This window comes from Neophocaena asiaeorientalis, unplaced genomic scaffold (genome assembly GCF_003031525.2).
Source record: "Neophocaena asiaeorientalis asiaeorientalis breed wild unplaced genomic scaffold, Neophocaena_asiaeorientalis_V1.1 scaffold1211, whole genome shotgun sequence".
Lineage (NCBI taxonomy): Eukaryota > Metazoa > Chordata > Mammalia > Artiodactyla > Phocoenidae > Neophocaena > Neophocaena asiaeorientalis.
Window position 1 is genome coordinate 413,863 of NW_020173209.1, and position 15,530 is coordinate 429,392.

General features: G+C 51.8%; 1 protein-coding gene across 7 annotated transcripts in view; it reads right to left on the bottom strand.

Annotated features, from left to right (window-relative positions):
- Window positions 1–356: 356 nt before the first annotated feature.
- Window positions 357–15,530, bottom strand: part of PIGG (phosphatidylinositol glycan anchor biosynthesis class G (EMM blood group)) — a 40,629-nt gene continuing 25,455 nt past the window's right edge. Inside the window, exons 10-15 of one of the 7 annotated variants that reach the window (XM_024745005.1) lie at window positions 14,174–14,365; window positions 8,907–9,216; window positions 5,183–5,346; window positions 4,026–4,104; window positions 2,856–2,966; window positions 1,958–2,007 (exon numbers count right to left, since the gene is read on the bottom strand). In XM_024745005.1, coding sequence (XP_024600773.1) covers window positions 2,002–2,007; window positions 2,856–2,966; window positions 4,026–4,104; window positions 5,183–5,346; window positions 8,907–9,216; window positions 14,174–14,365 — 862 coding nt within the window. In that variant the 3' untranslated portion in view covers window positions 1,958–2,001. The other 6 variants (XM_024745002.1, XM_024745003.1, XM_024745006.1 and 3 more) reach the window with 6 other exon arrangements.

Sequence of the window (15,530 nt, forward strand, 5' to 3'; positions counted from 1 at the left end):
TGGCACCCAGGAAGCAAATACTTGTTCAGGGGCTGAAATCAGGCTCTAATTCCTAGTACCTCAGCAAGAACGATCAGAGGTTCATTCTTTCGAATAAACCCTACAGGCTGCCTGTGATGGGCACCAAGCACATTAAGAGCAACAGTGGGTCAAACTGCTATGCCCGTGGTCACGGTGCACCTCACCGCCGTAGCTCAGCACAGGGGCACCAGGTCCCTTAGGACATGCTGGCAGAAGCGGACCGATCCCTCACGGAAAAGATCCATTCAGGGAGCAAGACAGATCAATGGACTTTAATGAAGCAGAGCACGAAAGTTCAATGATATGGTTTCAGATTCCACAATGCAACTGATCTGTTCTTTTTTAAAATAACTTTTATTTTGAAAAGTTTAAATCTCACAAGTTATAAAAATATTACTGAGAGTCCCACGTACAATTCACCCAGCTTTCCCCAAGAACAAACAGTACCTAACATGGCCACAGTCCTTGTCAAACCTGGCAGTGGACATGGGTGCCAGTCTGTTCACTCAGGTGAGACCTGAGTAGGTCTTCACCTGTTTTACACACGCTCATTTCTTCTTTCTCCAACTAATCTTTAAGAAACTATCACAGGTCCAATTTTAGTGCAGTATCAAGAAAGAACATCCGTGATGATCAGAAAAGGATATTACTCTTCCCTTTTCCAATGACATATCTGTGCGACTGCTGCAACCACACACACACACACACACACCCCCCACAACAGACAGATGCAGAATCCAACCACCTTCAATTAAGTCAGACATTAGATTCACAAAAATGTAAAGCAATGCCACTCTCCCCGCTCAATATTTTTGTTCTGGAAAAAATATTTTTCTTTAAAATGTTGTATTGACACACAATGGGTTTATAACCTTATTTTCAAATGAATACATATTTTTGAATGCCTTAGTTTTAATTTTAAATGCCATAAATGCTGACAGACGTAGCCCACATAAACCCAAGCAGCTGGGGACCCCGGTAGTTCCTGAGCTCTGCGAGGGGACCCCGGCAGTAGATGAGCCCCGTCCCACAGAGCCCCCAGGCCCCCCGAGGCTCCCGTGCACTGTGACAAACCTGGAAACTTTTTATTCTTCAGTTTAAACAGATATATTTGGGTAACTTATCCAGAGGAAATTAAAAGTTCAGAAGTTTCTGGAGTGATTGTCAACAGGGGAATACAATTCGTATCCAAACTAAGTATTTCAAAATGACCTTTTAAAACCACTTACTATTTAACCTAAATTCAAGTACAGTGGTCAAAGAAATGGAAACTATTATCAACCTTATAGAATTCACACCTTGTTTTTTTAAGAATGATCTTGCATTTAAACAGATTTCTTTCATTATGCAAATCCATGAAGTAAACAGTAAAGTTTAAAAAATATATTCTTTCTAATAACTTAGTCTAAGACTTTGTGTTGGTTTGGTCCATGGCTGTGAAGAATACACAGACAGCAGCTGTGATGAGTAGATGCATTCCCTCATAGAGAAGTTTCGGAGAAAACACACTCCATATAAATAAATGATAACGCAGGGATGTCACAAAAATGATATATGCAGAAACTGGAATAGAACAAATCAGTGCGTAGCAGAAGCAAGCGTGACTCAGCGCCGAACCGCTGTTGATAAAACGGGAAACATGCATTAGTACACGCCACTTCTGGATCATGTGAGGCATGAACGCACACAATCGATATCTGTACTTTGACTACAGTAATTCCTGTTCCTGGGACTTAGTCTGGGGGGCACTGTGGTGCCCGAGGAGAGGACAGCTGCAGACGGGCACCTCCAGTCACTTAGGGCCACCACAATCTGCAAAATAGTTTTGAAAAATACACCCCCAAATTCTACAGTTATTTATTTTAAAATTATACACGTTATAACATATAAACAATGAAGAGAAAATCACGCAAGGATGAGAGATACGCGTGGTGTCCAGGGGGGTGTCTGGTCTGTCTGGTCTGGTCTGGGGACGTTGGCTCACTCCTGAAATAAGAACAGTCTCACTCAAAGCACATGCATGCACTGTCTTTGTTTCCAAGCCATCCCCACACATTACATAAATCCAGCCTGTTCTTCAAGGCACCTTCCGGGGCCTGTGACCATTTCGGGATGACAAATTCCACCACCCAGGCACCTTTCACTCCTCGTCAACCCACAGATCCTCGGGGGCCAGGCTTTCCAGATTCCGGTCCTGGTGCCTCTCTTCACACCCCGCACGAAGTCTCCAGGTGGCCTGTCCGCGGTCATCCGCGACATGCATCGCTGCTGCTAACCCCTCCTGGCGCAGGGGCTCCGCCACGCATGCCGGTGTCCTTGCCTGGCCCTAACTGGCTCCCCACTGGGGCTTCAGTGCCCATCCTTCCTGCTGGGCTCTCCAGCTGCCCGTCACCCTCAGTAGGCAGCGCGCTGTGCTTGCTTCTCCTTGATGCATCACGCAGCCTCGACTCCCACCTGCAGGTCCTCTTCTGGGATGCGGTCCTGACCCCTCACAGCAGCGCTGTGACTGGCTCATTTCACCGCTGCCCCACCAGACCACGCGCTCCTGGAGTGACTCCTCACGCCCACGCTTTGGGTCCCACTTGGGATCCAGTCCATCCCGCAGGGGATCCCTGGAGAACTGGGCCCCGAAGCATCGCCTCCTCCCTCCCCAGGGCCTTTCCCCCAACACCCAGCAAAGGGCACCCTAGGGAAAGGCCTAGTGGACGACGGGCCTCAGCGCGGGCTCTGCTGCCCCCTCCTGGGGCATCAGGGCGTCTGTGCTCAGCTGGGAGCCTGCTGACCCCACTCCCCTCTCGACCAGACAGTGAGGGAGGGGAGCTCAGGACACTCACTTCCTTGTGTTTCGATTTCACACACTCGGAAGACACTGACTGGGGTCCCTTCCAGAGCGACAGCCAGTGGGGTGACAGTTCCCGTAACCTCAACAACTGACAATTTGCGACCTAGGGGATGAACGAAGGACCTGCAGCTTGGACCGCTTGGCTGTCCCCGCTGCCGAGCTCCAGACCGGAGGCCAGCTCCCAAAGCAGAGGGGCACGGGCCACCCAGTGCCCAAATTTTAAGCCATTAGAAATATGTTTTCTTTTTCTACCACTTTAATCTGGTTATAGTGTTCTTATTTTACTAGAAAAAGTAGAAACAATGAGTGAAACTTGAGTGAAAATGAAGAAAAACCTTTTCTAAAATAAAGGAGAAACATTCCTTAATTAGGGAAAACATCATACAACACTCTCCAACTGATTAAAACGCTTCAACTCACTTTAAAAAAATGCTTTCATCTGTCTTTTTTTCTCCCCAGTACAAGTGCAACAGATGAGAAGTGCCAGGAAAATCAAGTTGTGAATTTAGCACCAGGAAGCTGCTCTTCACAGAAGCCCAGGCTCTCACCGTCTGGCCCTCACCCGCCTGGGTCCCCCTGCCCAGCAGACCTGGGGTCTGCAGACGCGGTACACGCAGACAGCCGTGCTCCAGGGCAGGCAGCCCTCTGGGGCAGCGGTGAGCGCACCTCACCGGCTCACCTTGGTCCCCGACATGCAAAGACACCTGTCGGTCAGTTTGGGCCTCTCGACCCCACCAAACCCACCCCCTGGGGCATCTAGGAATCCGCTAATGAAAGAACCCCCAGCTTGGCGGCGATCCTGCGCTGACGTGGGCTCACGTCCAGCACGAAAGCCTGGAAGGGCGTCCTGGGCCCCCCCACAGCGACCCCACGTCCGTCCGCTCCCGCCAGAGGTGCTCGGCTCGCGGGAGACCAGATAGGCAGCGGCTGGTCAGAGGGGAGTCTGCCCACAGACACCCCAGAGGCCACACGCAGGCACTCCCCTCGTCCTCAGGAAGCCTGTGGCTGGGGAAAGAGAGCCTCTCGCTGGGGAAGCCAAGGCTCAGCAATGGCACTTTGGAGAGCAGGTGGAGCCCACCGGGGGCCGCGGCCTCAGAGCAGAAGCCCACCCTCCTCACGGGGAGCTGTCCCTTGTTTTCTTGCTCCAAAATCTGACGCTCACCTTCGCCCCGTCCACCGATGTGGACGTGAGCTTGGTGCAGAGGCAGAGGGTCCCGGAGGCCTGTGTCTCAGGAGCTGGTCTGGGGGTGACACGTGGGACTAAGAACCCGTGAAGGGGGCTGAGGAAGCGGGGGCGGGTTCAGTGTGGGGTCAGACGTCACCACGGTGAGGCCTGTGCTGTTAACTCGGGTGGGGAGGTGTGGGCCCCGAGGGGGGCGGGGGCAGAAAGCTCGCCCTCCCCTCAGCTGCAAAGTGTCCTCCTGGGGCCTCCCTGACCCGCTTGACCCCCCGGGGTGCGGAGGGGAGCGTGTTACGAGTTCAGAGGCACTAAGGGAGCCTCACACCCCACGGCACCTCACATGGGCCTACAACCCATGGCGGCGACACCATCGCCTGTTTTACAGACCGGGGAGCCAGGGCCCGTGTGGGAAGCGCAGAATCAGGCAGCCACACACCACCTGGGCTGCATTCTGCCAGGTGGGCCCGGGCACCGAGGTCACTGTGTGGGTAGAAGCTGGAGGCCCCTTCCTCACGAAGCCCCCTTTCTGAGGGGAGCGGGTATAAACAAGGAAGGAAGCACTGCATGCGAGGGGCGGGGAATGCTGTGGAATAAACAGGCAGGGGAGGGGTGGACGGATGGACGTGCTGGGCAGGACAGAGCAGTGGGCTGCCCCGTCAGTCTGCTGGGAAAGGAGCCTTTGGGGCTGGTGACCACTGGACTCTGTGGGGGCAGGACAGGGCAACACAGAGTCGCATCCCCATGGCTAGCCCCTCAGGACTGTCCAGGCTCCTGTCTCCCTCCAGCAGGGATCCTGGAAGTGAGAAGCAGCATCTCCTGTTCTCTTGTGCCAAAGGGAACGCCCCCTCCCCACCGCCATCCCCCCTGCCCCCGTGCTCCAACCAGGTCACCGGCAAGCAGAGAAAATGAAAAGAGACCTTCCTTCTTGTCCCTCTGGAGACACACCTTGGTATGAGCTGGAAAAAGCCAGCAGGGGTGTCTGAGCCGCCCCCACACAGGCCAGCCCTGCCACGCACTGTGGACTGTTCAAGGTCAAGGAAATGGATGAAAATCGAGACCTTTAAGCCCTTGGGGTTCAGGCACCCTGTCTCTGCAACACGAGTTAATCTGCCATCAGATTAAAGACGAAGGCGCCTCACCTGCTGGCTTCTGAGGTCAGGAAGTTTACCAGGTGGCTGGCCCACAGCACAGGCCCCGTGTATGTCGCAAACGTCGTCAGGAGCATGGCTGGGATCTCCACATAGGCGTCCAGGCCCACGAAGCCTGCTGAGATGTCCACGGTGGCGATGCTGTTGGAGTTTCCCTGGACACGGGGAGAAACAGGCTGAGCCGGCTGGTCTCATACCATGGCCACTAACAACTGTGAGAGCCGGTCACGGTGACCTGGACACACAGGCGCCCCAGCTGCCCGTTCACTCCTGGTTCCGGGGCTGACCCTAGATGCTGTCCCTCCACCTGCCCGCCTCACGCCCAGGCAGGAGGAGCAAGTGGAATGTCTTTTACCTTCGAGAGACTACACAAATGTAAGTCTGATGATGAACTACGGAAAATTCCAAACTTCCCCAGATCTATTTACTTCAGACAGACACACCGACCTCCCTCCTCAGGGACCCAGTCTGAGGGCTGCACGTGGCACGGGGGAGCTGAGGGCGGTGTTGCCACGCAGCTCGCTCGAGGGTGGACGCCGCTGTTAGGTAGCAGAGGGAGGGCGGGCTGGCTGCCTGGTGTACGGCTCAGGTGTCAGATGCAAGATCTGGGCCAGTAACAGGACAGCTTGCCCCACGCAGGGAGGGTGGGGTTTTGAATCCCAGGGAAGGTCTCACAAGGTTCAGTCCCTCTCCACTCTCAGTCTTTGTTGATGCTGGGGGCCTTTCCTGAGACACTCATGATGTTTACGGGTCTGACGGCACAAATGTCTGTCCCAGCCCAGCAAAGGCCCCTCCCGGGAGCTCCTGACCCGACGGCCTGGGACACAAGTCCGGCTGGGTGAAGCCCACCGCCTTCTCCCTCAGCAGTGTGGCACTCCAGGCACTCACTGGGTTGTGGTGTAGACCCCAAACATCTCAGAGCCGTGCTCTCCCCTCGACAATAACCTCCTTCGTGCAGCTTCCCCCTTGACCCCCTGCACTGCCCACGTCCGCCTGGGCTTTCCCCCAACTGCACGACTCCCTCCCTGGAGAAGGAGGAGACCCTAGAGCTGCTGAGAGGAGCAGGGGAGGGAGAACAAGAGTCCCAAACGCCACGCTGAGGGGAGGTGGGCCGAAGATGGAAAAGCGGGTCCCACACCAGGCAGGTCGCTGGAGGTCCCACTGAAGCCGATTCAGCCGACCTAAGGCGCGGCCTGCATGCTCTGGGGCTTTCCTTGCGTTAACTCACTAGGTCCTCAACAGTCCTGACACCATGCAGGTGGGGAACCGAGGCAGGGAGAGACCCAGGGGCCCGCGGAGAGCTGTGGATGCCAGCTGGGCACCATGCTCCTGGCCCCATACCACGAGGAGCTGGTGAGCTGAAGGCCGGAAGAAGGAGCGGAGAGCCTGTGATTCTCCTGCCAGGAAACCCGACAGTGAGAAAAGGGAGACGCCCGAGGGAAGGGCTGCGGGAGGAGATGAGGACGTCCCCAGGGGCGCTCTGCTCCCAAGGCTGCACAACCGCTGCTCGTCTGACCTGCCGTGGGGCCCGCCGTGCAAGGGCCGACCTGCGCTGGTCTGCTCCTGAGGCCCCCTAGCACGTTTGATGGCGCCGCCGCAGGGACGCCCGGGGCCGTTGGACTCCTGCACTCTGGCTGCCCACGGGCAGCGCCTGAGATGTGCCGGCATCACACGCCGTCACGGAAGCTTCGTGCTCACCCCCGAGGGACGAGGCACATGCCCCCCAGAGGAGCACGCCGAACGTCAGAGTCTGCCTCCCCGCTCGCGAGTCACCTGTGGTCAGTCTTCCTGACCCTGAGGCCTCAGCGCTGAGCCAGGCTGCCTGAGCAGTAGCCGCCTTCTCCGTCTGGGTTCAGAGGGAGACTGCGGGCACCTGCCTGATCAGGCCAGCAGGGTCTGCTGTGCCCCCAGGATGCACCTGCAGCTTGCAGACTGTGTGGGCGCTGCCGGGAGGTCTCCCACGCAGAGCTGTGGGGCTGTGCGCCCCCAGGCAGGGGTGTCCTGCGTTCTTCAGACAGGCCCACGGTTCAGCTGGGCCCTGGGGAGCCTGGAGAAGGCAGAGGGACGAGGCGATCTTCCAATGTGACAGCGTTCCCATTCCCCACCAAGCCACTTGTGCTCAGAGACAGAGTGACCATCATTAACTGACCTCCAGACGGGAGGCAACCCCCAGGAGCAGGCCTGCAAGTGACGTCCAGATGAAGAGAGGAAACAGACTGACATGGGCCATCTGGACATTTCTTGAAATGTGCAGTGAAACCTACAGTCCTTCCGAGGCTACACATGAGCTACGCCAACCGGCCAGCAGGACAGCTCTGACGCAGGTGCGCCCGGAAGAGGCACTCGGCCGCTCTCCTCCCTCCTCCCTTGGGGCCCACGTTCACGCTGGTCCCTTCGCTGTCTTCCCATCCCGGCTGGTACTCTGCAATTCTGGAAATGCAAGCTCTGCATTTCCCCACATCCATGACGCCTGTGACCTTCTGAGAGGTGCGAACAGCTGTGTCCTCGGTGGTAAAACAGCATGAGGCACACACAAGGAACAGAATCCACGGTCCAGTGCTCGGCTGTCAGAGACGGCGCCTTCCCGCGACGGGCGGCTCAGACGCCAGGGAGGTGTGGGCCACGCCCTGGGTCCGCAAGGACCCCAGCTGTGGCGTCGCTGCGGGGTCCTGGTGACAACGGTAGGCACTGAAAGTGGAGGTCCTTGGGGCGAGGCTACAGCTGGAGTGAAAGGGAGATGGAAGCAAAGTGGGGCTGGAGGATTGGGGAGGCACAGACAGGGGGAGGGTCAGGTCACATCCCTCCAGGACTTACAGATTTCTAGTACTTTACCCCTGCCCACTTCTGGGCTTCAGGGAATAAAAGGAAAAGCCATGCAACTGTGGTGAGGCTGGAAGCAGCCGGAAACCAGGAGACGAGGAAGAGGCCCCAGGTCAAGCTGCGGGACACAGGGCACCAGGCAAGCTCCAGGGTCTGGACAGAGGAGGGAGGAAATGCAGATCCTCACTGTACAGACGGGAAAACACACTCAGACGTTCAGTCGCTTTGCAAAGTTCCTTGGCCGGACAGTGCGGAGCGAGATGGGGACTCGGGCGATTGCGCTCCACCCTCAGGGGTGATGCGTGCGGTACAGGTCGAGGGCGGGGCCCCCTGACCCAGGGCAGCGATGCGGGAAGGCTGGGGTGGAACTCGGTCCCTCCAAGGCCGGGAGCTGGATGCTCTGTTCACCTGTCCAGGTACTTCCCAAGTACACAGCTGCACACTGAGGTCTACCCTGGAGGCAGCTGGACTTGCCTTTACGGGCCCTTCAACACAGGAGAGAAGACGTGACAACCACGGGGCCCAAGAGATTAATAACCAAGTGGGGAGCCCCAGAAATGCCCGGTGCTGACAGCCAGGGGAGCAGGTGAGAGCAGTCATCATCCACATCTGATAAAGCCACGGGAACACGATGCGCTGCCCTGACGGCCCGCTGAAAGCAGATCCAGCGCAGCCACTATACACCGCCACCGAGGATGTCCGTCTTAAATAACTAAATGTACTTTATGCTGTGCGTGCAACTTAAGCATGACTCACCACGCCGCACTGACAGCTCTTTCACTAACCATACAGTCTAACTTCCTAGCTTATGGTAAAATTTTCTCAAAGAAAAACTAAAAGATAAACGACATAAAAAGTTAATAGTCTTCTACCCACGATAATGATGAAAACCTACCTGAAAATAGAAGAACGCCTGACCGAACCAGTAATGCATCACGGTGACCTCAGCTGCGTTGTGCCTCAGGGGCCGCCAGACGAACTGAGTCATGATGGTCTGGATGACGAGGCTCAGGGCTAAGACGGGGAGATTGTGAGGTCTGAGGAGCAGCGCCGCCAGCAGAACTAACCCGCTGTATATTTCCCAGAGGCCCACGGTCTTGACTGTGAAGTCATCAGCAGTGATCTGAGATTTAAGCAAGCCTTTGGTGCCCGTGAACAGAATGCCAAGGACAAAGACATAAACAAAACGAGCTTCGGTGATGCCCCTAAAGAAAGCAAAACAAGTCAGATTCATTAGCACCAGCTAGAAAAATTCAAACACACGTTTTCCCATGAAAACCACGTGTCTACTGAGCTGACAGTAGAAGCTTCAGGACCCACCCGCCGGGGGGGCTCTGTGGAAGTGAGGGCGTCTGCCCCTGCACATCAGCCTCCCAGGACACCCCGCCCAGAGGCCGGCAGGCCTGTCCGCTCTGTGCTCACTTCTCTGATGGAGCCGGCTTACAGGAAAACTTGCTCCTGTGGCCCAAGGATCACCTAGGTGTAGGACCAGAGCCATTACTTGTAGCCAAAAGAATTGTCCACCTACTTTGCATAGTTAGTTTGAAAAACCACTGCAGTAGGATAAGGTCCAGCTCTGTCAGGAAATTCCGTAAGTTCATAAATGCTAAGACACAACCGAGCATGTTCACAACCAAGCAGATTTAAGTATGTGCTTGCATGTGTGTACAGACACACACACACACACAGTGGTGCGGTCCGGACTGTGGGTCTGGAGGAAGGTGGCGCCAGGTTAGTCTGGGCACTGCCACAGACGAGCTCTGCTGTTGGGGCAAGTTAATTACAACTTCTGATGCTCAGCTTCTTATTCATAAAATGAAGAGAAATGGTACCTACACCTCACAAGGCTGTCCTGACAATTAAACGAGAGAACGCACGTAAAGCGTTTGGCACACAGTAAATGTTAAATACTACTGTGGATTAAGTATTTTAGCACAGTCATCATCTGTAAAGGATACAATTTATGGCACTATATATTCCTAAAACATATTTTAGATCAATTTCATAAATCAAACATTTTATATAGTACTAGAAAAGCTGATTATTTAAAGTGACGCTAAGTAAATAAAATTTTAAATGAAATGTTCACCTTAAGAATGTATCTGGGGACATCCTTGGTGGTGCAGTGGTTAAGAATCCACTTGCTAACGCAGGGGACACGGGTTCAAGCAAGCCCTGGTCCGGGAAGATCCCACATGCAGCAGAGTCACTAAGCCCGTGCGCCGCAACTACTGAGCCTGTGCTCTAGAGACCGTGAGCCACAACTACTTAAGTCCGCGTGCCCAGAGCCCGTGCTCCACAACAAGAGAAGCCACTGCAATGAGAAGCCCGCGCACCGCAACAAAGAGTGGCCCCTGCTCGCCTCAACTAGAGAAAGCTGCACACAGCAATGAAGACCCAATGCAGCCAAAATTAAATAAATAAAGTAAATAAATGAAAAAAAAAAGAATGTATCTGTGTTGAAAACTGAATTTTCCTATATCAGATTTTCTTAGGAAAAGGTTTATACATTTTTAAAAAATAAACTTATTTATTTATTATTTATTTTTGGCTGCGTTGGGTCTTCGTTGCTGCACGCGGGGCTTCCTCTAGTCACAGTGATCAGGGGCTACTCTTCGTTGCCGTGCATGGGCTTCTCACTGAGGTGGCTTCTCTTGCTGCGGAGCACGGGCTCTAGGCGTGCGGGCTTCAGTAGTTGTGGCTTTTGGGAAAAAATTGCTCGGCGGCATGTGGGATCTTCCCGGACTGGGGATCAAACCTGTGTCCCCTGCACTGGCAGGTGGATTCTCAACCACTGCACCACCGGCGAAGCCCAGTTTCTGCGTTTTTAAAAAATGCTTTTTTTTTTTTTTTAGGATGATCAGTTTAATTTAAAGAGTGGAGCACTATCTACTGGCAACACGGAGACACCAGAGGCTGATATGAGGCCCGCCATGGGGCTCACCCTGGTGGAGGAGCTGGGGTCAGATGCAACCACAGCCAAGGTGTGTGCTAAGCTGAGTGCTGATGACGGACCCACAGGGTCAAAGAGGGGGAAATGAGCAAAGGTCCAAGTAATCAGAGAAGTTTCAAAGAAGAAAGGGGCTGGGTTCTGTATCAAGGAGGACTGACTGTGAACAGGTGGGAGAGCGCCACCGGATGCCTTTAATGGATCCACCTCTTGCCCTAACCAGTCAGCTGTGCCTGCACATCCAGAACCACTGAAAATTGGCTTTCTGCTCCAGCCAGGTCTGGGCTTCAGAGTGGAGAAGAAAGTCAAGAGTTAAATGTAGAGGATTCTAGAATACTGATGGACAGCAGCACCTGCGGGGATTGAAAGGAGAGAAGCAGCTTTCAGGCAGACCTAGAATTAGGGCAGCTTTAGAATTGGGGCAGATCTAGAACCAAGAGGGGTCTAGAATCAGGACAGATCGGGGTGGAGAATGGAAGCATTCTACGGGACGGATGTGAACCAAGCAGTGCAGGTTAATGAAAGGGTGCACTGGCCTATATTTTGGGCACCCACAAGGTACATGCTGTTCTATCCCTGAAAGGTAAGGAAGTCATCGAAGTCTTGAAGTGAGTGATGCTGAAATCAGGTATATCTGAGAGGAAAGAGGAATTTATTCATGTGTTGCACTTTGAGATTTAAACAAACACCCCTGGATTGGACGCCCTCACATGTGACATCCAGCCCTGACATCTGCCCAGAGTCTCAGACTTTGAAGCGAACAGTCTTTAAGATGTCTCCCCACCTGACCTCCCTGCCTCAGGTGAAGGCCTGCCACTCTGCCGTCACCTCAGCCAGGCCCTTGGCATCACCTTGACGTCCCACACCAGTTGACAGGTCTTATTTCCAGGTGTGGCCCTTGTGCCCCTCAGCCACCCAAACAACCGGGCCATAGCCCTCAGAATTCACCTTGACACCTTTTTAGAGAGGATAACACTTGCTTTTCTTTCTCTGATTAGGAAAGCAATACCAAACATCTAGAGAAGAGTTAATACCTATCCTTCTCAAACTATTCCAAAAAATTACAGAGGAAGGAATGCTTCCAAACTCATACTATGAGGCCAGCATCACCCTGATACCAAAACCAGACAAAGATATTGTACACAGAAAAATTATCGGCCAATATCACTGATGAACACAGGTAACGAATCCTCAACAAAATATTAGCAAACCAAATTCAGCAAAACATTAAACGGATCACACACCACGATGAAGTAGGATTTATCCCAAGGATGCAAAGATGGTTCCACATCCACAAATCAATCAAACTGATTCACAGCATTAACAAACTGAAGAATGAAAACCATATGGTCGTCTCGACAGACGCAGAAAAAGCAGTTCACAGAAGTCAACATCCAGTTATGATAAAAAGAAAAAACAACTCTCTAGAAAGTGGGTATAGAGGGAACATACCTCAACATAATAAAGGCCACATACGATAAGACCACAGCTAACATCATACTCAGTGGTGAGAAGATCTAGATCAAGAACAAGACAAGGATGCCCACTCTCACCACTTTTATTCAATATAGTATTGGAAGTCCTAGCCACAGCAATCAGATAAGAGAAAGAAATAAAAGACATCCAAATTGGAAAGGAAGAAATAAAACTGTCACTGTTTGCAGATGCCATGATACTATACATAGAAAATCCTAAGGACAATACCAAAAAACTACTAGAGCTCATCAATGAATTCAGTAAAGTTGCAGGGTACAAAATTAGTAAACAGAAATCTGTTGCATTTCTATAACTAACAACAAACTATCATAAAGAGAAATTAAGAAAACAATCCCACTGACAAATGCATCAAAAGAATAAAATACCTAGAAAAAAATGTAACTAAGGAGGTAAAAGACCTGTATTTGGAAAACTATAAGACACTGATGAAAGAAACTGAAGACAACACAAACTGACGTAAAGATATCCCACGTTCTTGGATTGGAAGAATTAATACTGTTAAAATGTCCATACTAAAAAAAAAAAAAAATGTCCATACTATGCAAAGCAATCTACAGATTCAATGTAATCCCTATCAAAATACCAATGGTGTTTTTCACAGAATTAGAACAAAGAATTTTAAAATTTGTAGGGAAACACAAAAGACCCCAAATAGCCAAAACAATCTTGAGAAAGAAGAACAAAGATGGAGGTATCACATGCCCTAACTTTAAACCATACTACACAGCTACAGTAATCAAAACAGTATGGTAATGCACAAACACACACACACATAGATCAATGGAACAGAATAGAGAGCCCAGAGGAACCTACACTTATATGGGCAATTAATCTACAACAAAGGAGGCAACAATATACAATGGGGGAAAGACAGCCTCTTCAATAAATGGTGTTGGGAAAACTACACAGCTACATTTAAAAGAATCAAACTGGACAACTCTCTTACATCATGCACAAAAATAAGTTCAAAATGGATTAAAGACTTAAATGTAAGACCTGAAACCATAACTCCGAGGCTTACCCACTACTGTTGGCCAACTACCTTGTTTTTTTTACTCTGTGCAACTGTAAGGTAATGCTTCAGAGAGCATGCCCGTATCCCAGTCTCTCGCCTCACCTCTGGTTGTATTTTTGAGATAAATTCTAGAAGAGGACACCCAAGTCAGAGGGTTGGACAAAGTCAAGGTTCTGAACACGTTTTACGAACAGCCCTCCAGAACAGGCTCTGCCCACCCCAGCCCACATCACCACTAAAAACAAAAAAGCTGCCACTTTGACATGCAAAAAGTGGTACTGACGATTCAATCACCATGAGCCCCCTGCTCCAGGAACTCACGTAAGTTATGGGAAAGTTTGGTTTTCTGGCATGCTTCACCCTCCAACTCCTAGGCAGCATCCACTCGTTATTATCCTCATTACTAGTTACTTCTTGATGGAGCAAAACTGAATCCTTTAAATTCTTTATTTTTAAAGAATCCCTTACTAAAAAAAAATAAATAAATCTTAGTGACCTTTGTTCCAGGTTACTCGTCTCTCTCCTATCAAAAAGAGAGGCTAACAGAATTGGTTCACTGAGGCATTGTCAGTAACCGTTGACAAAATCACAATTCACAAAGACCAAACTCCAATGTTCTCAAGATTGCATGGCATTTTTTAGTACATAAAACATTAGAACAGATCTAAAAACAAATGCTTGTGTCTGCCAGTACACTTACTTTGAAATGTCTTTGTTGTTTTGCTGCCATGGGAACAGCAGATTTCCAATGGCCACCCTGTAGCAATAGATGCCCAGCAGGCCAAACGCCATGGCCACTTTTGATGCCAGGGAGCACCTCTTCTGAACCAACACAAAAATCATGATGAGGGAAACTGCGGCCAGAACAGAGAGTTCAACCTTATGATCAGGGCTGAAATGAAATGTAAAATGCCAAAAATTACTACCAAGGATAACTAGTGATATTATGGATCTACACCAAGTGGCTTTCTAAGAACTGTAGTAAAAAGAGCTCATTTTCCTGAAAAGCAAAAAAGAAAATTTTTCGTTTTTTAAATTCAAACAGAGGTTCTTAAAGTGGAACAAATAAAGGGCCGTTAACCCAGTCTCTCATTGCTCATTCACAATTGGTAGCTACCATCAGCTCTGCACTGGCCAGGGCAGCGATATATTCAACACTGCCCGCTGGCTCCCCTGGTGCCCCCTTTCTGGGGCAGCCTCATTTTCCCCAACCACAGGTGAGGGTGTGTGCAAACTGCATATTTACCAGCGTGCGCCCACTCACGGGAGACGCACACATCCTGGCACTGTCCTCTTCCATTCACTCGTCAGTGCACACAGACTCACGCAGTAGCGTCTGCCCCCTCCCAGGCGGGGAGACCTGGTGAAGAGGCTGGGCACGTGGCCGTCACGGGCCCTCTCTCTGCCCGGCCCTTGCCCACCGCTCCCTGCCACCTCGGCGAGCTGAGCCCTGGGAAGGCAGGGCTCTTTCCCGTTCTAGTCACTGCAGCTCACACTCACGAAGCCCACGTGTTCACGAGCCGTTAAGCCAAGGCGTGTATATGCCACGCGGAAAGACGAACTTGGGAAGATGCAGAGAAAAGGAGGCCAGTGTCAGGGCACGGGTCCCGGGAATGGCAGACGGTGATGGGGGCCACGCTGGGGCCTCTGCTGTTGCTCTGTAAGCTGCATGTTCCATGCAGATCCTGGATTGTTAATTGTCACAATGGAAAATGGAGCATAGAGATGGTGATTGGGCGTCTCTCAAAGGCTCTGCCCTGGAGGAGGAATCACCGAAACTGCAGCCTCTTTACCAACTGACAGGGAGGATCGTGCTGCAGGAAGGGAGCGCCCTTGATGGAAAGGGGTGGGTCTAGACCCAGGAGTGGGCACAGCTGCACCCTGGAGAGTGGGCCAGGGGTGGTGGCGGCATCCCTGCACGCCACGTTAGTGCATCTGTGGGTGGAAATCAGCAGATCAGCTTCCCAGGAAAATAAGAAGTGAGGTCGTTGTGCTGCCCCAGCGCGCTCTCACCCTCACGTGCTCTGGCTCCGCCGGGTGCTGCCTCGGCTCCCCTC